Here is a 23,933-nt window from a genome sequence, read left to right as displayed (position 1 = left end):
TGACCTTCCCGAAAGCCTTAAAGCCTAGCTTTGCCAGCAGGCCTGGGGGCAGTGAGCAACTGACATTCTTAATTCCCAGCTCTATGATTGGATATGTATGATACGGTATGCTTATATTGAGGAGGATTTTAGATGGTTTTATATTGATTCTATTGTTTTTACATTGTTTACATTGTTATATTGTTTTTATTGTTGTAAGTTGCCCTGAATCCTTCAGAAATGGGCAGCATACTAAATGAATGAATGAATGAATGAATGAATGAATGAATGAATGAATGAATGAATGAATGAATAAGACACAGTAGACCCCAAAACATTTTTCAGCGACAATGGATTAATCTATTGTTGATTCAAGTTTTTAGATGATTTGTGTGACTAATCACGCTGACAGCTGATTTTGTTTTAACCTCTGATTATAAGGACAGAGATGAACTTTAATGTTTTAATTATGGGCCACAACAGAATACGGTTGCTGAAACTTAGGAAATATGAAATATAATCCAAAATATTTCCAAAGATAAGAGGCTACTTCCAGCTCCTGGAAATATATAGTCCGCTATATAGTTCAATTTTTTTACATTCTTAATAGGAAACCTAGATTTCAGAGATATGCTTCAGGAGAAAACTAAGTTTAATGAGATCAACAGTAACTTTCACAGACATCATGATAAAAGATTACAGCACCAGGCAAAAGTTATCATTCTTTGGGGAAGTTATACATCTCAGTTTTCTTCTAAAAAAAGCATGATATTGTAATTCTGTAATCTTCAAGAGTTGAATGCTCCAAACAAAACAGAAGAAAGCCAATTTCTCTTCAGAACTCTCCTCCTACAATCAACTATTGTGATGTATAACTAAAGGGGGGGGGAGCATCACCTTCAAAACAACTATCTTTATCCAAACTATTAGTACAACAATGCAGTTATTTTGAAAAGAGCGTTTTCTGCTTTCCCAGAAAAGCCATCTTCTTCAGGAAAACACAAGAGACACAAATCTCAAATGTTAAAGTCTGTTTATTACTTGGGCTGAAAGCCACCAGAAAAGAAGTCACTTGGTCTTAAAATACTTCACCCTTTTCTTTGAAGAAAAAGATAATCCAAATCACATATGCATCTTTCTGGCTATAAGTGTCCAACCAAACCTATGGATCAAAGTAGCTAGTAGAGGAATTTCAGATCTAGTCACTATCTAGATGAACAGGACTATAGTCTGGATCGTCCTCATCATCTTCTAATTCCAAGTCATCCATTTCCTGGAACAATGATTCATCTACTTCCACATTGTTTCCACCTGGGATATGTGAGAAAAGGAAAATAAAGATGACATTTTCTAGAGACAAAAGAGGTGAATTACAATATGAATGGTTAAAACTGACCTAGCATGCAATGGGCCATAATATCCAAAGAAGACAGAAACCAGAGAATGGACAGGCTGTACCTACACAATCAAGCAAATGGGAGTGTTCTGTAATGTGACATATAATAAATTCAGAAGGAATATTGTACAGGACCTGTATCAGGGGCAAAAAGCTACCGATGCGGGCATACTGGTAGTGGTGGTTGCTGGTGGTTCAGAGAACCCTCTGCCTTGACGTCATCATTTTCTTTTTTTAAACCATCTGCACATGGACAAAGCCTTCTGTGCATGCGCAGAGATTTTAAAAGTGTGAGGGTGGTGCATGCGCAAGCAAAGGGAACGTGAACGAGCAAGTTGCATGCTTCCAAATCAGTAGGGAAGCTAAGTAGATTAAACCGCTGGCCCAGATGGCTCAGAAGTTAAGGAGAAGTATTGATACTTGCCATTTCATCATTTTGAATTAGTAACATAAAAATTACAAATCATAACTTTTTTTTTAAAGGAGCATAATGTTCTGCAAGCCAAAATTAGTTAAAGCAGTAGAGGAAGAAAAAAATTCCACTGTCTTCAACAAATTGCTTTTCCAACAGTTTATGCTATGGATCCTCTGAGAAGTCTCCTGCAGTTAAAGAAGCTTTTGGGGAAAAGGAATGGATGTATTGCCAGTGTATAGTTTTAGTCTGAGTTAACCACACAGGATCAATGATATACATTTTTGTACACGGAAGAAAAAAGATAACAGTGGAGCAATAGTGACACCTTCTGTCTTCCATGATACATGTTGAGCTAATTTTGTTCCTTATTTTATCAAGCTTGAAGTTTATGTTGGATGAAAAACACCTACAGCTAGGCATGTACAGAATAATTCGTAAATTACTCAGGACCCATCTATACCGCCAGGCATGGGGGAGTTGAGACACCTTTTTATTTTTTTATTTATTGTTACAGTATATATAATAGAGTATATATAATTCCCCCAGGCTTTTTTCATATTTATGTTTGGGTATTATGTGTTGTTTGCTTTTTAAATATGATAGGGCTTGAATATTGTTTTTATTATTGTTGTGAGCCGCCCCGAGTCTTCGGAGAGGGGCAGCATACAAATCTAATAAAATAAATAAATAATAAATAAATAATGGTATACAGTGATCCCCCGAGTTTTGCGATCCCGATCATTGCGAAAGGCTATATCGCGATTTTTCCACCCGGAAGTAAAAACACCATCTGCACGCATGCGTAGATGGTGGAGTTTGCGTTCCCCGCCGGGCAGATCAGCTGCTGGGCGGCCGAAGGAACCTTCCCTGGGTCTTCCCACCGGCATGGGGGGCTTCCTAGCACCCCCCCGAACCCCCAACCCGGGTTTGGGGGGTGCTAGGAAGCCCCCCATGCCGGCGGCGACCTTTTAAAACACCCGTGCCATTTCCCAGCTGAGTCCTGCAGCCAAGCGCCAAAGGCGAACTTCTGCGCTTGGCTGCAGGACTCAGCTGGGAAGCGGCACGGGTGTTTTAAAAGGTCTCCGCCGGCATGGGGGGCTTCCTAGCACCCCCCAAACCCCCAACCCGGGCTCCCCATGCCGGCGGAGACCTTTTAAAACACCCGTGCCGCTTCCCAGCTGAGTCCTGAAGCCAAGCGCAGAAGTTCGCCTTTGGCGCTTGGCTTCAGGACTCAGCTGGGAAGCGGCACGGGTGTTTTAAAAGGTCTCCGCCGGCATGGGGGGCTTCCTAGCACCCCCCCAAACCCGAGCTGCAAACGGTGGGTAGGCGGGCGAGCGGCAAACGGCGGGTGGGCGGGTGAACAAGGAACCTTCCCTGGGATCGTGCACGAGCGGCAGGCAAGCGAGCGGCGGGTGGGCGGGCAGCGGAAAAGCGGCGGACAAGGAACCTTCCCTGGGATCGTGCACGAGCGGCGGGCAAGCGAGCGGCAGGCGGGCGGGCAGCGGAAAAGCGGCGGGTCTTCCCAGGTGCGGAAGTAAAAGCACCATCTGCGCATGCGTGGCCATGAAAAAAGGGGCGCGCATGCGCAGATGGTGCTTTTACTTCCGCACCGCTACTTCACGAAAAACAGATCATCGCGAGGGGTCCTGGAACGGAACCCTCGCGATAATCGGGGGACCACTGTAATGCCAAAGGTATTTCTGTGTGTATGCCTTTGAGTCAACTGCTTGGACTAGTCCCTGCAGTTTTCTTGGACAGAGTTTTGTAAATTATTTGCCTTCAGGGTTAAAGCAAAACATTTTTTAAAACAAAATTGCATGTGATATCAGCAAAATGGAATCTTATAAAGGACCAGGAATATTTCAGGTGGTAAAACTGGCATTTTTCAGACATATCCTGAGTTTAAGACAGATTCAAAGTTATTTGATTTCAGCAGCTACTTAGCATTTTATATCCACATAAACAAACATGCTTGCTCAGTTAGCTTTTTCCTTTCTGCTAGAAGCTATTATCACATTAAGAGGGTAGATGCAGATGTAAGAATATATTTTGGTTCAAGGGATATTTCCAAGATTTTACATTACCCTGAACCAGAAATAATTGCTTATTTCCAAAAGCAGATACCGTATTTTTCGGAGTATAAGATGCACCAGAGTATAAGACATTAGTTTTTGGGGAGGAAAATAAGAAAAAAGCTGATTGGCGGTGGATTGTGCTCCCAGAGTACCCCAATCAGCTGTTCTCAGAGATGAATTTTAGCAACAGGTTCTTGGTTATGAGCTCTGCGCCTTGCTTTTCTTTCAAAGGCTTTTTTTCTGAAGCTCTGTTTCAGACTCTTTTTCTGAAGCTCCATTTCAGAGGCTTTTTTCAGCCTCTGAAACCTCTGTTTGAGAGTCTGGGCGGGTCTACATTTGGAGCATAAGATGCACCCAGATTTTCTCCCTTTTTTGGGGGGGGGGAGGTACATACGTCTTATACTCCAAAAAATATGGTAAGTAGCATATTCCTCTTTATTAGTACTTGAGGCAAAATTTAGCCAATTGATATGAAAATACCAGTACATTGAGTGGTAAGTGCCAGTATGTTTAGTGGTAAATAGCTTCTACCATTAAAACCATATCTATGGCAATTAAAGTAGAAATAATGGAAGGTTACCATCTTCTAAGAACTGAATATCAGATGTATCAAGGTTATGATCTGTCTCAAACAGCTGCTTTCCTATTAAGAAATAAAAGAAGTAAGTTGATTTGGATAGTGGTATAACGAACACACACTCACACACACTTCAGATTACAACTTTGGAGATAAACCTATGATGGAGCAGAAGAATGAGTACAGCTCAAATATCAGGAACTACAGTACTTTTGACTTTAAAGTCTGAAGAATGATGACTATGGTAGATAATTTCCAGTTATATGGGGTGCCATGATTAAATTGAATTATCTTAAAACAAACATAACATATTACACCTAAGACTTCACTTCTTGTTACAATATGGGCCTGGTCTAGATTTGTACATGCAACCATTATTTGCATAAGCCTTCCCCATTCCCTTACCCCAATATGTTTTTCTGCATACTATGAGAAGAAATTAGGTTTTCTTTCTGTGTTTAATACAATTGTAAACTAAGACAAAAATCCTAGCTCACTTGAAAGTTATAATTGAGTCCTCAGAGAAAAGCGGCATAGAAATCCAATTAATAAATAAAATACAGTGAACCCTCGATCATCGCGAGGGTTCCGTTCCAGGACCCCACACAATGATCGATTTTTAGCGAAGTAGCGGTGCGGAAGTAAAAACACCATCTGCGCGTGCGCAGATGGTGTTTTTGCTTCCACTGCCGCCCGCCCTTCGCCCGCCCACCCCGTTGCTCGCGCCTGGGGTGCGCGCGCGCTTGGGGACTCCCTAGCTCCGCTTCCCAGCTGGGGAGCGGAGCTGGGATGTCCCCAAGCGCGCGCGCTTTCCCCAGCAACGCGCGCGCGGTGGGGACTCCCTAGATCCGCTTCCCAGCTGGGGAGCGGAGCTGGGATGTCCCCAAGCGCGCGCGCTTTCCCCAGCAACGCGCGCGCGGTGGGGACTCCCTAGCTCCGCTTCCCAGCTGGGGAGCGGAGCTGGGATGTCCCCAAGCGCGCGCGCTTTCCCCAGCAACGCGCGCGCGGTGGGGACTCCCTAGATCCGCTTCCCAGCTGGGGAGCGGAGCTGGGATGTCCCCAAGCGCGCGCGCTTTCCCCAGTAACGCGCGCGCGGTGGGGACTCCCTAGATCCGCTTCCCAGCTGGGGAGCGGAGCTGGGATGTCCCCAAGCGCGCGCTTTCCCCAGCAACGCGCGCGCGGTGGGGACTCCCTAGATCCGCTTCCCAGCTGGGGAGCGGAGCTGGGATGCCCCCAAGCGCGCGCGCTTTCCCCAGCAACGCGCGCGCGGTGGGGACTCCCTAGATCCGCTTCCCAGCTGGGGAGCGGAGCTGGGATGTCCCCAAGCGCGCGCGCTTTCCCCAGCAACGCGCGCGCGGTGGGGACTCCCTAGATCCGCTTCTCAGCTGGGGAGCGGAGCTGGGATGTCCCCAAGCGCGCGCGCTTTCCCCAGCAACGCGCGCGCGGTGGGGACTCCCTAGATCCGCTTCCCAGCTGGGGAGCGGAGCTGGGATGTCCCCAAGCGCGCGCTTTCCCCAGCAACGCGCGCGCGGTGGGGACTCCCTAGATCCGCTTCCCAGCTGGGGAGCGGAGCTGGGATGCCCCCAAGCGCGCGCGCTTTCCCCAGCAACGCGCGCGCGGTGGGGACTCCCTAGATCCGCTTCCCAGCTGGGGAGCGGAGCTGGGATGTCCCCAAGCGCGCGCGCTTTCCCCAGCAACGCGCGCGCGGTGGGGACTCCCTAGATCCGCTTCCCAGCTGGGGAGCGGAGCTGGGATGTCCCCAAGCGCGCGCGCTTTCCCCAGCAACGCGTGCGCGGTGGGGACTCCCTAGATCCGCTTCCCAGCTGGGGAGCGGAGCTGGGATGTCCCCAAGCGTGCGCGCTTTCCCCAGCAACGCGCGCGCGGTGGGGACTCCCTAGATCCGCTTCCCAGCTGGGGAGCAGAGCTGGGATGTCCCCAAGCGCGCGCGCTTTCCCCAGCAACGCGCGCGTGGTGGGGACTCCCTAGATCCGCTTCCCAGCTGGGGAGCGGAGCTGGGATGTCCCCAAGCGAGCGGGCACCCAGGGAAGCCTCTGGGGGAAGGGGGAAGACCCAGGGAAGCCTCTGCCCGGCGGGGAAACTCCACCATCTACGCATGCGTGGAAGGGCACGCATGCGCAGATGGTGGAGTTTACTTCCGGGTTGAAAACTCGCGAAATAGCCCTTTCGCGATACTTGAGGACGCGAAACTCGAGGGTTCACTGTAATTAGGAAATTACAGTGCCCCTATGGAAGACCCATACTGAGTTTGATAACCTTTATCTCTTATAGAACTAGGGTATGTGATATTAGCAACATGTGTAACTCAAGCATGCAATTTCGTATATAATGGTACTTTGGTACTCAACTACTTTGAAACTCAGAGAATTTGGTACTCAACACATTTTGATGTGAAAATTTTGTTCCAGTACTCATTTGTTTGATACTCAATACACAAGTTAGGACGTATCGATGTCGGCTGCCTTGTGACTCACTACATTGTTCCCTACAGGAAAAAATTGTTTGGGACACATCGGTTTTCATAATTCATTGTGCTCCCAGAACCGAAGTACTATTGTATTTCTTTGCATCACCAATAAAAATAGCTATTCAAACATTTATAATAATAATAAATTTATTGTCATTGTCAAAAACAACAAATTGTCATTGGCAACGAAAGTCGTGTGACACCCAAGACCAGTCCTACCATACATAAAATCAGAATAGATAAATGTTAAAAATAGAATAAAAAATAGAATAAAAAATAGAATAAATGTCCCATCCACTACAAATTCCCCACCCTGAACCACTCAACCATCTACATGACAAACCAAGTAATATTATTCTCAAAGACTCTTCTTATCCTGCTTACAATCTCTTTGAACTGTTGCCTTCTGGCAGAAGATACAGAACAGTTCACTGATGGTGACCCTTTAGTTTGTTGTTAAGTGCGAGTATAGCTCTGGGATAAAAACTATTCAGGAAACGTGTGGTCCGAGTTCTAGTTGTTCTGTATCTTCTGCCAGAAGGCAACAGTTCAAAGAGATTGTAAGCAGGATGAGAAGAGTCTTTGAGAATTGTATGCACCTTCCTAGAACAGCGAGATGTGAAGATATCATTCAGGGCGGGTAGCTGGAGCTCAATGATGTTCTGGGCAATTTTAATAATTCTCTGTAGAGCTTTTTTGTTCACTACAGAGCTGCTCCCATACCAAGCTAGAATGCCGTATGTTAAGACATTCTCAATGGTGCTGCGATAGTAGGACAATAGATGCTGAGATAAATTTATCAGTGTCAACTGTTTAACTTCTGCATTTTTGTGGATAATTTGGACTGCTTTCTTGAACATTGATATTTTTCACCACTTTGTGTTGCATGACGAACCAATTTGATTCGGCTTGTGTGGATTTCATATATCAACTGAAAAAAATAAAATCACCTAACAATCCAAGACCAGGCACATGGCTTATATAAGATAGATGATTATATCCCACCTGTTAATTTATTTTTGCCGCACTGTTCTTCTTCTTTCATCTTTTTTCTTTTAATTTCTAGAAGCTCCAGATCAAATGCTGCCTTCCAGCGTAGAAAGTTTTCAATAGTGACAGGGGTGCCATGAAAACATTGCTACACAAATGGAGAAGAATAAGATAAAATTCCAAAACATGTAACAAAGGACAATACCAGCCTAATAATGTCACCAGCTTTCCAGCTCTGATATACCAAACCTACTCTCACATAAACAGCTAGGCAACAGAGGCAACTATATTCCCAGCCAGAATTGTTCTGAAAAATGTTCTGTGGACAGTATCAACAACAATTACTTTGAGATTCTTTAATGGGAATTGGGAAATGGCATACAAAGATTAAAAACCATTGTTGTCTTTTTTTGTCAGCATCACCATAATGGCTACAGAATTCAAAATAAAATACATAAATAGCACAACAAAGGAGCAAACAAACAAAGGACAAAGCCAAATGTAGCTGTACATTTGTGTACATTTGTGTAGCTGTATACAAATAGGACATTACAGGTAATCCTCAACTTACAACTAGTCACTTGGCCACAATTCAAAGTTACAATGGACCCCCCAAAATCTCAGATTCAAAATTCCAACACCTATACACACACAAATGTCATATGATCACATTCAGCAACTGGTTTGCATTTATGACTGTTTGCAGTGCTCATATAACAGCAATTTGCAATGTGTTTGGAGATGTTTACTTTCAATTTCTGGCAAAAAAAATGCTCAATGCAAACAATAGATTCACTTAAGCAATGTAGTGTTCGTTTAACTGGGTTTGTAAGGTGAAAATAGTTTGTAAGAAGAGGCAAAAAAATCTTAAACCCCGGGTTTGTATCTCGAAAAGTTTGTATGACGAGGTGTTTGTAAGACGAGGTATCACTGTATATATTTCTATTAAACAGAATATTGGTCCATGAAAAGAAAAAACAAGTGAGCCTTAAACTTCTGGATTCTTAACATGGAACAAGAAAGCGCAACCCACAGGTTTATATTGTATAATCTTGCATGATTTTGGATGAGAAGGCTATCATCCCTCCCTATCCATGCATCCATCCATCCACCAATATCACTCTTGTTGTTCTCCAGTGATCGGTATCATAGATTGGAAACACTGGGAAAAAAATCTCTGGTTACAGACTCAAATTCTTCAAATGCTACTTTTTCTTTCTTATAACAATGTGTTGATGAATTTTATTACCTTTTCTGCCTCCTCTGCCTCTTTTTCTTTCTGTTTCTTTTCTGCTTCTCTTCTTGTTTTTATGAGATCTACTACTTCATTCAGTCTTTCTTGCACAGCTGACACCAGTGTGAAGATCATTACCATGCCTATATTCTCTTCTGACTGAAATACAAAGAGAAAATAGATTTATTTGAAAGAACTCATTAAAAAATCATACTTTCTGCTACACTAAAAATGTAGGAAATGTGGTAAGAATGGCTTTAAAACATAATTCAAAGTAGATAGAAACATAAAACACAACAAATCCTATCACCAACAAAACTTTGCAGTTTTCATTCATATGCTTTACATAGCAGCAAATGATTTTCCAAAACCAATTTTTAAAAGTGCGCTGGGTTACCATTGAATTTCTTTTTCAACTGCCCAATGCATTTCAGAGTTTATGAACATCAAAACTTAATATAGTTATTATGAAATGACATAAACACCTATATCCAGTCAGTGAAGCAGTGGAAGTGATGTGCCGGTGCCTGGAGGCTGTTGGGGCCTGGATGGGTGTCAACAGACTCACTCAACCCTGATAAGACGGAGTGGCTGTGGGTTCTGCCTCCCAAGGACAATTCCATCTGTCCAACCATTACCCTGGGGGGGGGGGGGAATTATTAACCCCTTCAGAAAGAGTCTGCAACTTGGGCGTCCTCCTCGATCCACAGCTCACATTAGAGAAACATCTTTCAGCTGTGGCAAGGGGGGCGTTTGCCCAGGTTCGCCTGGTGCACCAGTTGCGGCCCTATTTGGATCGGGACTCACTGCTCACAGTCACTCATGCCCTCATCACCTCGAGGCTCGACTACTGTAATGCTCTCTACATGGGGCTACCTTTGAAAAGTGTTTGGAAACTTCAGATCGTGCAGAATGCAGCTGCGAGAGCAATCATGGGCTTTCCCAAACATGCCCATGTCACACCAACACTCCGCAGTCTGCATTGATTGCCGATCAGTTTCCGGTCATAATTCAAAGTGTTGGTTATGACCTATAAAGCCCTTCATGGCATCGGACCAGGTTATCTCCGGGACCGCCTTCTGCCGCACGAATCCCAGCGACCAATTAGGTCCCACAGAGTTGGCCTCCTTCGGGTCCCGTCAACTAAACAATGTCGTTTGGCGGGACCCAGGGGGAGAGCCTTCTCTGTGGCGGCCCCGGCCCTCTGGAACCAACTCCCCCCAGAGATTAGAATAGCTCCCACCCTTCTTGCCTTTCGCAAGCTTCTTAAAACCCACCTGTGTTGTCAGGCTTGGGGGAATTAAGATATTCTTTCCCCCTCGGCTTCCACAATTTATGTATGGTACGTTGTATGTATGATTGGTTTTTAAAATAAGGGTTTTTAGTTTTTCAGTATTGGATTGTCGCACATTGTTTTTATTACTGTTGTTAGCCGCCCCGAGTCTACGGAGAGGGGCGGCATACAAATCCAATAAAATGAAAAATGAAAATGAAATATCTTTTATTAAAAGGTATTCTAATAATCCCACATAATACATAGTGGGTCCCAGTTTTATAAAATAAATAAATATGAAGTACCTACATTCATTTGTATTAGCTGCAATATCTATTAACCTTGAACTTGAAAAATCTAATCATGACATGTTTATCTTCCGATTTTCAAGCCACATGTATTTTTACTCATTAAATAAAAGCTGAATTGCCTCTGAAGAACTACTGGCACCAAGAAAAAACAAATTGCTCTGAATATTTCTTACCTGTTCCTGCAATAGTTTTAATAGGTCTCCAATATCATTATTTTCGAGATTCTCGTGTGCAAGCAATTCATATAATGGGACTTCATCTGGATACTTTTCTGAATAGGTAAATTTGAGGGTTGTCTGAACAGCTGTAGTGCAACAGAAAAAAGGTAGCTCAGATGTCCAACTGTAATTATTAATACTGACTATTTAGTTAGGAATATTATCATTGCTTGTGGGAAGATCAAAAGACAAACAATGCATCTAACTCAAAACACCTTTGCATTCCTGCTGGCTAACAGCAGATAAGTAGCAGTTTCTACCTTCCTTTTAAAATCATTTTTCAAGGTTTTAAATATTACTTTTAACGAACTTTTAATATTCATAGAGATTTAGGATAAATGGAAGAGAAGGAGATTCTTGATCTACTCCTATCATGTCTCCTCTTTCCCTAATTCTGATTGCCTGGTGCTACCTGTTGGGAGAGTTTCAAATTGGATCTCTCGTTTGGAGGACATTTTTCTTTCCATGCTAGAAGGACAAGAACTAACATATCCTTTGGCCTCCAAATATAAATTGAAGTGCGAGTTTCAGTTTATAAACAACTCACTTGCATTCAAACAAGGGGTCTGTTGTCCACTTACAAGTATGCTTTGAAGTTTATAATCCAGACTTTAAAAATACTATGAAATTATCTGCACGATATTCGGATAACATTTCTCATGTCGGATACCATGAATCTCAGGTTCCTTGATCAATTTACTCAAGAAGCAACCTGGAACTTGGTCAGCTATCATCGTGCAGAATGCAGCTGCGAGAGCAATCATGGGCTTCCCCAGGTATGCCCATGTTACACCAACACTCCGCAGTCTGTATTGGTTGCCAATCAGTTTCCGGTCACAGTTCAAAGTGTTGGTTATGACCTATAAAGCCCCTCATGGCATCGGACCAGAATATTTTCAGGACCGCCTTCTGCCGCATGAATCCCAGCGACCGGTTAGGTCCCACAGAGTTGGCCTTCTCCGGATCCCGTCAACAAAACAATGTCCTCTGGCGGGACCCAGGGGAAGAGTCTTTTCTGTGGCAGCCCCAACCCTCTGGAATCAACTCCCCTCGGAGATTAGGATTGCCCCCACCCTCCTTGCCTTTCATAAACTCCTTAAAACCCATCTCTGTCGTCAGGCATGGGGAAATTGTTTCCCCTGAGCCGTTTTCGTTTTATGTATGGTTTGTATGAGATGTATGATTGGGTTTTTTTATATTAAGGGTTTTAAATTGTTTTAATTATTGGATTTGTACTGTTTTGTTGTTGTGGGCCACCCTGAGTCTTTGGAAAGGGGTGGCATACAAATCTAATAAATAATAAAAATAATAATAATAATGTTCACATTATTGGAAAGCTCCATTGAAACTCCTCCTGGACAACAATTTGCCCAAAATCCAGTGGTTTATTTTGAATTAGGATTTAAACTTGGATTTTTTGCAGACACTCTCCAATACAGTATTAGCACTGCAGATTTCCAAGCCAGTCACTGTTCCATGCTGAAAAAAATCAGCTCTTGCTTTCAATTATTTGTACAAAATTGTTTTCTCTGAGACATTTCCCCCACCACGCAAATAAACACTGAGAAGCAGTCAACTTACTTTCATCATTTTCTCCCGCTTCGGATGTTACAGTGATAGTGAAACTTGTAGGATTTTCTGATAACACTGTGGTGGAAGAAAAGAATTGATAAGAAAAATTATTTTCCGTATGTTTTTTTAAAAAGAATACCACTGCAACTTTGGCATGAAATTTCTTTAATCCTAACAGTTAAAAAACCCGCTGAAATTCTGTTCTTTACGTTAAAAGAAATTGATATGAAAATTTGACTGTTTTTACGTGTTTTTTAAAAAGATAATTTATAGAATAGAATAGAATAGAATTCTTTATTGGCCAAGTGTTATTGGACACACAAGGAACTGGTTTAGAGGGAAGTGTGAAATGGAGGGCCATAGGATTCTGTCCTGGGTCCATCATTTTCATCATTGAATTGAATGAAGGAGTTGAAGAGAAACTTTATCAAATCTGCAGATGACACAGAACAAGGGGGGGGGGGGCAGCTTATACTTTAGAAGAGACAAATATTTTTAAAATATTTAAAGCCTAGCCAGGTAATGGGCTGAAACGAACAGGATAGAACTGAACTAGGTATAAAATGTACAGTTCTATATCTCGATAGGGGGGGGAAGTATAATGTAAGCCTAGGATTAAAGACAGCTGATTTGGCGCCTTTGAAAAGAATGTAGAGATTCTTGTCAACTACAAACTCAACACAAGCCATCAGGGTAACGCACTTGTTAAAATGGCAAATGCCATCTCTGGATTCATTAAGCACAGAGTTCAAATAATAAATTACTGTTCCTCTCTATTCTACTCTGGTCGAAAATAATTTAGAATGTTGTGTCCAGTCTTCGATACCACTGTTCAAAAAGGACAGTGACAAATTGGAGTTATGTTGTTAAAATGATGAAGGGTCCTTATGAGTGAAAGGACATGTGTATGTGTAGCCAGAAGACTAAAATGAAGGAGATGTGATAGCAATTTTACATACACTACTGGTTTTTCTTTAGAAATTCAAGGTGGTGCCCAGAGTTCCCACAACACCATCTGGGGACATTAGGCTGGACTGAGAAAAAAAAAGAAAAGAAAGCTATCCAAAATCATCCAATGAGTTTCTGTTGAAGTGGATCTGAATCAAATTCTGGCTAATGCTCTAACCCTGTGTTTCCCAACCTTGTCAACCTGAAGATATTTGGACTTCAACTCCCAGAATTCCCCAGCCAGTGCTGGCTGGGGAATTCTGGGAGTTGAAGTCCAGATATCTTCAAGTTGACAAGGTTGGGAAACACTGCCTAACCACTACATGGCTACCATGACTTGGGCAAGAAACTACAATCAGGTAATTTAAGTTTTATAGGTTTTAAAGCACTTTGGCTTATGGCTCTACTGTAAACTTTATTCCAAACTTGTTTTTAAACATTCCAAGGGAAGATTCTATCACAAACGTTTTAATAAACAGTTTTGACACTCGAGTGCAGGAAATCAAATACGTATGAACGAATTGATGACTTTTTAAGGAGGCTACATCCGAGGGGAGGAGTTGTGCCGCCTACTGTTCAAGCACCCCTAGTTCACGCCAACTTAAGCCTATTCTTGCAATCCCCCCACCTCACACCCCATATAAATTGTGGAAGAAAAAAAATGAGATTGGACAACGAGATTAGAAATGATCCTTGTAGTCCCAAAGGAGAGCCAGAGCCCGCCTCGCGTATCCCTCGGGAAGCCGGCAATCCAAAGCGAGCTTCCAATAGCTGGATTCTTTATCCAGAGCTTCTGCATTCACACGACCCAGTGAAACCCGCTCGGGCTTCTCACAACACAGCGTGGCCACTGCTTGTTCTGGATCGGGTTCTGGATGAACCAGTCCAGAAAAAAAAAGGGAGGAGGGAAAAACTCTTTTTAACAGGAAGAACCGGGGCAGAAGAATCCTCGCCGCATGCTGGAAACTTGCAAGCCGCCGCCGCCGCTGTCGTCACCCCGCGGAACCCACGCGCCGCCCAGCGCTGTCTTCCACTCGCTGCCCTTACCTGTGAAGGAGTCCGGATAGATGGCCTCCAAGGCCTCCAACTCATTGCGTTGTTCCTCCCCGTAGTCGGTCATGATCCCCCGCTGCCGGCCATGGAACGCGCCGAGCCGCAAATTGCCTTCGCCGACAGGGGGAGCTAGCGCAGGAGACGGCCGCAGCGGCCGCGAAGCCGGAGGGGCGGGGGCTCGAAAAGAGAGAGAGAAAGAAAAAGAGAGAGAGAAATATCCAGGCCACCCTACGCATGCGCAATGGATCCGCCTCAACTCCTCGGCCTGGGAATGCGATGTGTTGCTCTTCGGTCGATTGATCAGGGCTGCCTTCCCGGGGACCGCTGCTGATCTCATTTTTCCCGAGAGAGGTTTGTGCAGCCGCGAGCTTTTGAACCTAAGCCGAGGGGTTCCGATGGCTGCGGGATCATGCTTCCCAGTGTTGTTTCGGAATTGTTATTAGCCATTCCCGTTTTTGATTTTGTTTGCTGGTATAGTGATAGAAAGTTCTTGCAGCCCTAAGGCGAAGGAGCAGTTTGGATGCTGCTCCCTGCTAACGCTTGCTTTAAGTTGCGCGCTCTTTTTGCCTCCCTCGCATCGTGCCGGCGCCTCTCGTTATGCAACTCAGTTTGGAACCTCTTGTAACTTTCCGTCGCCTTCAGCTTCCCCTTCAGCCCCCAGAAGACGATCTCTAGCCTGAGAGCATATGCGCACTGTATGTGCACTGTATATACACGGAGAGTATATGCACCAAAGACAAATTCCTTGTGTCCAATCACACTTGACCAATAAAAAATTCTATTCTATTCTATAATATTCTAAAAACTTCCTAAGCAAATCCTGCTTCGAGCCTCTTTGCCTTGGGCATAAGTACTGAATAGCCAAATTCACATTAAACAATCCCGGCTGGCCATCCATCCATTCACTGTTTTGCATTTGTCCATCTGCAAGTGTGCATTCAGCAACTACTAATTGCAACTTTCTCATCCTGGTAGATACTAAGTCTTTGCTGGGGCAGCTTTGTTGGGATGCGTGAATATACAATATCTGTAGGTGAGCAGTGAGATTTTGCCCTGTGTCTAAAAACTGATTCCTTGGTATATGCCAGAAAGGCAGACTTTTTGTTGCTTGACAGCCATTCTGGTTTTGAGCAACATGCAGAGTCCAAATCTGTTGGAGTTTTTAAGGGATGAAATGGATGGTGTTATGTCCCGAGAAGCTGGAAAATTTTCACTCCCGAGAAGCTGGAAAATTTTCACTCCAGTCTGACCAGAAACTCAAGCAAGTAAAATCTTAGTGACTCCTGAGTTAAAGAGCTCCCTATTTAAACCCCTGCCTATAGCACGATCAGTTAATGTATGAAAAAGTCACTATACTTTGGTTTTCGTATAAGATATAATTGCTAGAATTACACATCATATTAAGCACCCTGAGACATGTGCATAAAAACAAACTACATGTCTCAGCCTAGTATGTAGGCTAGCCATTATGTTGTAGTAGATGTATTTTTTTATTTACTTAATATAATACAGTGATCCCTCGAGTTTCGCGATCTCGATCTTCGCGAAACGCTATATCGCGATTTTTCCACCCGATGACGTCACTCTCTTCCTTCCTTTCTCATCTTTCTTTCTCTCTCTCTTTCTCTATCTTGCTTCTTCCTCTCTCACACTCTCTTCCTCCCTCTGTCATCTCTTTCTTTCCTTCTCTCTCTTTCTCTAGCTCTCCCCCTCTTGCTGGAGGGCGGCGGGCGGGCGAGCGGGGGCATCAGCGAGGAGCCGGGGTTTCCCCTTTGCGTGGGCGGCTGTGAAACCCCGATCTTCGTCTGCTCGCTGCTGCTGCGCCGAGCAGATCAGCTGCTGGGCGGCCGAAGGAACCTTCCCTGGGTCTTCCCGGCCGCCCACGCAAAGGGGAAACCCCGATTTGGCTCCTCGCTGCTGCTGCGCTACCGAGCAGATCAGCTGCTGGGCGGCCGAAGAAACCTTCCCTGGGTCTTCTCGGCCGCCCACGCAAAGGGGAAACCCCGGCTCCTCGCTGATGCCCGCCGCTCGCCCGCCCACGGCCATAGAAAAAAAGGGCGCGCATGCGCAGATGGTGTTTTTACTTCCGCAACCCTACATCGCGAAAAATCGATTATCGCGAGGGGTCTTGGAACGGAACCCTCGCGATAATAGAGGGATCACTGTATATGCCTTAATGCACATGGGCCATTCACAATTGTGATGTAATGCATCATCAAATAATTTTAATTTTGCAGAAAGGAAAAGGACAAAAGTAAAATCTATGCAAAATATTCTACAGAGATTATATTATGCGTGGCAAAGACTAACATTGTAATTCTACATATATTTTAATTCATCCAAGTTATTTTTTAATAGATGTGCATTCAATCCTACAATCATTCATTTCATCAAAGAAATGAATTGTTTTGTCTGGATGCATTTTTTTGTAATTATTTGCCTTGTATAGGTGTATAAATGTACAGGTGCCCAGAGTCATTTGGGAGTTGGGTAGCTTTCTAAGTTTAAATATATAAAGAACATGTGCTAGCCATAGAAATAGATATCTGCATGAATCTATGATCAAAGGTGTGGAAGATGTTGGAAGAGGTGGAAGATGACCTCAACAGAGGTGGAATATGTTGTTCATGAGTTTATAAATTAACTTCCCTCTTGCAGTGTGATTTCGTTCACTCTCAGTCAGTCAACCATGCCCTCTTTTACAAAACTTCATTATAATCTCCATTCAATTGATTTTCCTTTCTTCCTTTCATCAATCAACATGCAGCATTGACAGTAATGTGAAACAAATTGTCTTTTCACATTATTTGTCTAGGGCTTTCTTTTTCTTCATAGTATTTTCACCCCATGTATGATTGGGTTCCTAGAATTTTTTATTATATCAGATTTTGGTATGTTTTGTTTTTGATTTAATAGTAAGCACAATGTTATTGTCTTTAAATAACATTAACATTTTTAAAGTAAAATAACATTGCCTGAACCTCATTTTAAGTGCACCTTAGTTTTTTTAGCAAATGATGCAGGTCAGTTGCCTATTATATTGCCACAAGGAATTCACTGGTCAGTTTCAATAAATACAAGCCAAATGACCAAGAAAATGTAGTTTGCTTTCTGATACATGTTATCTTATACAAATTAGTTCAACAGTGTCCAGAAAATAATCACAATGCTGCATGCAATTCAGCATTTTAATTCTATCTGTACTAAGCATTTTGATGCTATTAATTATATTTTTGCAAACTTCCCTGAATCTGCTGATATTTCTGCTGTTAGGCATAGGCAATGCTGTTTTGTTTACAGGACTCCACTTGGAAGAACTGATTAATGCATCTGATCACAATTTGGGCTAACTCCAAAGCCAAAGTAATAGTTTTAGTTTATGCTTATGGAAGCATTGATTTGCAATTTCCCCTAAAAATACAGTGATTCATGAATATAGGATGAAAGAACAATAGGTTATGGCTATATCATTCACTGAAATAGTCACAATTAGCAATTAACAAAAAGAAGGATAAGCAATTCAATGCACTTATTATTTATTGGTAAGATTTATAAACTGTCACTTCAGAAGATCGAGATGGTATAGAAATTAAAAACCAATACAAGGAACATAACTGCAATTAAATTAAACAATAACTAGTAATGGTATAGCTAATCACCAATATATTCTCTCCTCCCAACTCTAATAGTATATTTCAGCTAAATGGAAGATAAAATATCTGAGAAAAGCTATAGGCACCTGGGAACATCATGGCATTTTAGTGGCAGCTAATGTACTGGATATGAACTAAGTCATGTCTTAATTTTGATGAAATCTATGTGATTTAAGTGACAGGCTTAACTTTTCCCATAAGCATGCTACCTTATTCCCTCAGTAATGAAAACACTGAGCAGATTCAACATTCAGGCGCAATCTATTTTAAATGCTACATGACATGTATCCAATTCCCTGTGTTTCAGATCTTTTTCAGATTGAAGAGGAATAAATCACAGCAGTATATTGGTTAACATTAAAAGGTATGTTTCAGTTGACAGGAGGGTAGTCTTTATGTCAGCGTTTCCCAACCAGTGTGCCGCGGCACACTAATGTGCCGCGAGACATGGCCAGGTGTTCTGACAAGCTCCAGCTGGGCGGGGCGCTGCCGGTACTTCCGTCCTGGGGCTACCGCTCGCAGCTGTCCCCCGGCTCCTACTCGATGCCGCGGTTTTCGGCGCTCTCCTGCTGGGCCCCAAAGAAGGAAGGCAGGAAGAAGGAGAGCTCCATTCTTCGCACCTTTTTCCCGGCTTCCTTCTTTGGGGCCCAGCAGGAGAGCGCCGAAAACCGCGGCATCGAGTAGGAGCCGGGGGACAGCTGCGAGCGGGAGCCCCAGGACGGAAGTACCGGCAGCGCCCCGCCCAGCTGGAGCTTCTCTGGCGTTGACGGCAAGTGTCCTTTGTGGCCCGGCGGGAGGGCACTGGCGATGGGAGCGGGGGGGGCTGCAGCGGCCGCAGGCAGTCGCGGGAAGATGGCGGCGGCGAGAGGGAGCGCTCTCTCTCTCTCAGCTGACTGCAAGCGGGATCCCTGACGGTGGCGGTTGGACGTGCTGCTGGACGTCGTACATGCTGGCGCTGCGGGCCTGGCATATACAGTGTCCAGCAGCACGTCCAGCTGCCGCCGTCAGGGCTCCCGCTTGCAGTCAGCTGAGAGAGAGAGAGAAAGAAAGAGAGACATATAAGAGAGGCAGAGAGAGAGAGAAAGAGAGACATAGCAAGAGGCAGAGAAAGAGACAAAGCAAGAAAGAGAGACAGCAAGAGAGGCAGAGAAAGAGATAGAGAAAGAGAGAGAGAAAGAGAGACATAGCAAGAGAGGCAGAGAGAGAGAAAAAAGAGACATAGCAAGAGAGGCAGAGAAAGAGAGACAGAGCAAGAAAGAGAGACAGCAAGAGAGGCAGAGAAAGAGAGATAGAGAAAGAGAGGCAGAGGGAGAGAGAAAAAGAGAGACATAGCAAGAGAAAAAGAGAGACTTAGCAAGAGGCACAGAGAGAGAGAAAGAGAAAGAAAGAAAGATAGCAAGAGAGGCAAAGAGAAAGAAAGAGACATATAGCAAGACAGTGAAAGAGAGAGAGAGCAAGAGAGAGAGAAAAAAGCAAGAAAGAGATAGCAAGAGAGACAGAGAGAGAGAGAGCAAGGGAGAGAGAAAGACAGAGGAAGGGAAGGAGGGAGAGAGAAAGAGAGCAAAAAAGAGACGAAGAAAGAAAGAGGGATGGAGAGAGAGAAAGAAGGGAAGGAAGGAAAAGAGAGAAAGAGGGAGAAATAGAGCAAAAGGGAGGAAGAGAGAGGGGTTTTTTGTCCAAACTTTTCTTTAGCCCGCCTCCCCGCCCCGCCCCCCCCTTTCAGTGTTCCCCAGGATTTTGAAAATATGAATAATGTGCCGCGGCTCAAAAAAGGTTGGGAAACACTGCTTTATGTGATCCATTTGCTTTCTAACATTGTACTACCCCTTAAAAGCTAATTCAGTATACTTCTAAAAATTAGCAAACCTTCATTGTGTAAAACTTGGATACATCTTCATGAAACATACATGAAAAAAAATCATTGTTTTTAAGCATAGAGATAGGGAATCATAGAAAGGAAAGGTGTTTTTAATGAAAGCTTAAAAAAATCCTGCCTTTGTAGCCATTGGCCTTAGGTAAAAAAGGGCAATTATTTGCAGGATTGTGACTAGGAAGGTAATGTTGAACCTCCCCTCCTTGTTCTTCTGGGAACTTGATTATAAGGTAAAAGGGGCATGCAATAAGGAGATCAAGTCAAAATAGGTGATAGCAACCTCATGAATTTCCACTCCCTCTCCAAGTGCTTCTCAAAACGTACATTGTGGCTTCAGTTATGCAATTGTGCATAACCATCTTTATTTTGTAGACCTCACCTGAAATTCTGGTTGCTTTGCCATTTTGCTGTCCAGCCTAGTTCAACCAACAAAAACAAGCAATATGATGTCTTTGGGGTCTTATGTTGCTTCTCTGCTCCACTTTCATATTATTGTTATTAGATGAGACTGTCTCTAGCTCAGGGTTGAGTTACAAGTAGGGCCTTGACTTACAACCGCAATTGAGTTGGGAATTACAATCATAAGTCAGTGCTATCTTTAATAGCAATAGCAATAAGACTTATATACCACTTCACAGTGCTTTACAGCCCTCTCTAAATGGGTTACAGAGTCAGCATATCGCCCCCAACAATCTGGGTCCTCATTTTACCCTTGGAAGGATGGAAGGCTGAGTCAACCTTGAGAGAGACATCAACATAACTGCCTTCCTCAATGATTGCAATCCCAGGTCTCTCCATTGCAAATGTTAAGCAACCATGTGTGTAATTAAACAGAGCATGGGGTACTTCAGGATGGGGTAAGCCCACACTCTATTTCAGGCCCAGACCTTACACAGTGCAGTGTTCCCCCAACTCACATGTCACCTTTGCTGGATCTCCCAGGGCTCCCCACCACCTGAGGCACATCTTGTATAGCAACCCTCCCCATGAGGGCCCACAGCCTTGGGCCTGCTTCCCATCCTGTTGGGTCACTCAGCCTTGCACTTGCTTCCTGCCCAGCCAGGTCCCATTGCTTTGGGCCTTCTTGCTTCATAACACCATGCTTCCCTTACCTCTTCCACAGATTACCTTTCTGAAAAAGCGCCCAGCCAATGCAATGTTTGGCCTTCCTACAGAGGTCACCTTGTGCCATCCTGAAGGAGGGCAACTTTCTTGTGATTTCTCAGAAAAGCATAATTAAAATTGGTTTTAGAACTGGTTTTGATATGGGTATCCTGGAACAGTTTGGGAAATTGGGAGCATGGTGTTACTACTGTGGTTCTCTCCTCCTGAGGCTGATTCCTGCTAGTAATTAAAATTTCTTTTTTTTAATAAACTTTATTAATTTTTTCATAAAAAAGACAAAACGGACAAACATACATTTAACATAAAATTGGGGTTGCAATTTCCCCACTTATTCTAGAAGTCAAATTTCCATACAGAAAAAAGAATACCTTATTAATACTTGAAATCAACTTATAGTAATTAAAATTTCTTCTGCTAAGGATTGAAGGAAACTCACTTGGTCCTGTAAAATTTATCAATTCAAAGATTCTTAATAACTGAAAAGCAATTAAAAAGCAATTTTTGAAACTTTAAATATATGCACTATTTTTAAAAAGTCATCGTTGATTCCTGTTGACTGCATGAAATGGCAAGTGGTTTGTCTTTACTTCCTTCCAAGGACTGAGAGTAGCTGGCCAAAGATCACCTAATGCAGTAGTTCTCAACCTGGGGGTCGGGATCCCTTTGGGGGTCGAATGACCATTTCACAGGGGTTGCCTAAGACATGGGAAAAGACAAATTTCCCATGGTGTTAGGAACTAAAGCTTCTATTCTGGTGCTTTAGAACATATTTTTACAATCCAACCAATCAGGTGTTTACAATGGAGATGTCCCTCTGACCTTCTTGCCAATCAGCAGCTCTGTTGGGAGAATTGGGGCTAGACTTATGGTTGGGGGTCACCACAACATGAGGAACTACATTAATGGGTTGCGGCACTAGAAATACAGTGATACCTCATCTTACGAGCTTAATTCGTTCCGTGATCAGGTTCGTAAGTAGAAAAGTTCATAAGATGAAGCAATTTTCCCCTTAGGAATCAATGTAAAAGCAAATAATGCATCTCAAAAGTCACCCCTTTTGCCTTGTGCTGCTGGGAATTCCCGCCTCTGGACTTCTGTTGCCAGCCGAAGCGCTGGGATTCCCCTGAAGCACCCCTCACTGGGAAACCCCACCTCCAGACTTCCGTTGCCAGCCAAAGCACCCGTTCTTGCATTGCTGGGATTTCCCTGAGGCTCCCCTCGCTGGGATTCCCTTCATTTTTGCCGGCGCTGCTTTGAATCCCAGCGAGGGGAGGCTCAGGGAATTCCCAGCACTTCGGCTGGTAACGGAAGTCCAGAGGTGGGGTTTCCCAGTGAGAGGAGGCTCAGGGGAATCCCAGTGCTTCGGCTGGCAATGGAAGTCTGGAGGCGGGGCATACTAGCGGCGGCGGCTCAAGTTCGTAAGGTGAAAATAGTTTGGAAGAAGAGGCAAACAAATCTTAAACCCCGGGTTTGTATGACGAAAAGTTCTTACCAAGAGGGGTTCGTAAGATGAGGTATCACTGTATTGAGAACCACTGACTGTGTATGTGTACAAGAGCTCACATTCTCCCAATTTTTTACCATGTGTCATCACTACATCTAACTAGCTTTCTTCATTACTAGGGTAATAAATTTATTACTAAATCTAATATTACTAAATCTGATCTAATATTTATGGGGTGTTGCAAATTTTGCAATCCCCGAATTAAATAGATACAGTACTTAAGTATTTAGTCTATTATTTCAATAACTGATCACTTGCCATGTATTTGAATCATGCTCTGCTGTATTAAAAATTACATTTTGGCAGCACATTTGAGGAAATTCTGTGAGTGATCCCTGACTTAACCTTAAAGTTAAACCAGTGCTGAGTTGCTATCGGTTCACCCTGTTTCAGGCGAACCGATAGCGGTGGCGGGAGGTTCCGCCAACCCACCCGGACATCATCATGGATGATCTGCGCATGCACAGAAGGTTCTGCACATGCACAGAAGCACCATGCGCAAATGAAATGAGTGCTCATGTGCGTAGTTCCAAACTAGTAGTGAAGGTGAGTGAAACCCCACTACTGGGTTAAACTCTGTTTTCTGCTGTCAGCTTATGCTACAATAATTTAGGGCAATTCCAAAGGGAAAATTCATTGATGTTACCGGTCAAAAATCATCTAAATGTTAGATAATTTGGAGAGTAAATGTCAGAGGATCAGTCACAAAAGGAAAACAAAGAAAAAAAATATACCGGAATAAATCTTTGCTAAGACTTGATGTAAATACAATCTGTGTAATAGAAAATAAGCACTGTTAGAATTGTATTACAGGTACGTCACAAACTGTCCAACTTTTATTTTAATGTTTTTGTGTTTGTGTTTTGTTGTTTGTATTTTGTGTGTTACAAATAAAGTTTATTTTTAATATTTAAAAAATCATCTTCTCTTCCCTTCCTTACTGGCTTTTCTTTACCTATATACTACTAATACTATTTTCTCTATAATCTTTAACTGGGAAAAATAGTGCACAGAAGAGCAAAATGAACCAAGGTACATCAAATTGAGAAACTTACAGAATGGTTCCAAAATCCAGGACTCCAGACTCCCACCAAGTTGAAGTTTGACAACATTTATACAGTACAAGTTTAATTTGTTCCAGACCTGAGCTCCTAAGTCGATAAACTCGCATCTCGAACGAATGCCTTTAGACTTTGTTTTTCGCGCCGAGATAACTGGAAGCAAGGAGATTCTTGCGCTACCTAATGGAAGC

At 43.4% G+C, this 23,933-nt stretch overlaps 2 protein-coding genes across 2 annotated transcripts in view; one reads left to right on the top strand and one right to left on the bottom strand.

Annotated features, from left to right (window-relative positions):
- The window catches only part of LOC139157052 (uncharacterized), a 288,628-nt gene that overhangs the window by 37,113 nt on the left and 227,582 nt on the right, over positions 1 to 23,933 (top strand). The window lies entirely within an intron of this gene.
- Positions 996 to 14,724, bottom strand: RWDD1 (RWD domain containing 1). The gene is made up of 7 exons (XM_070739537.1): positions 14,521 to 14,724; positions 12,535 to 12,600; positions 10,909 to 11,039; positions 9,167 to 9,310; positions 7,933 to 8,065; positions 4,446 to 4,508; positions 996 to 1,290 (listed from the first exon to the last, which is right to left on the bottom strand). Exons 1-7 carry the CDS (start codon positions 14,591 to 14,593, stop codon positions 1,178 to 1,180), a joined length of 723 nt encoding a protein of 240 aa, XP_070595638.1. The 5' UTR covers positions 14,594 to 14,724; the 3' UTR covers positions 996 to 1,177.

Source organism: Erythrolamprus reginae, chromosome 1 (assembly GCF_031021105.1).
Source record: "Erythrolamprus reginae isolate rEryReg1 chromosome 1, rEryReg1.hap1, whole genome shotgun sequence".
NCBI lineage: Eukaryota > Metazoa > Chordata > Lepidosauria > Squamata > Dipsadidae > Erythrolamprus > Erythrolamprus reginae.
This window is presented reverse-complemented; position numbering and strand designations above follow the sequence as displayed.

What these genes read in the sequence shown, in the direction of transcription:
- RWDD1 (XM_070739537.1), bottom strand. Translation starts at nt 14,593, where the DNA reads ATGACCGACTACGGGGAGGAACAACGCAATGAGTTGGAGGCCTTGGAG. An exon ending in AGGCAGAGGAGGCAGAAAAG is followed by an intron (nt 8,066 to 9,166) that starts GTAATAAAATTC and finishes CCATTTGTGTAG; the next exon opens with CAATGTTTTCATGGCACCCC. An exon ending in TATTCAGTTCTTAGAAGATG is followed by an intron (nt 1,291 to 4,445) that starts GTAACCTTCCAT and finishes CACATATCCCAG; the next exon opens with GTGGAAACAATGTGGAAGTA.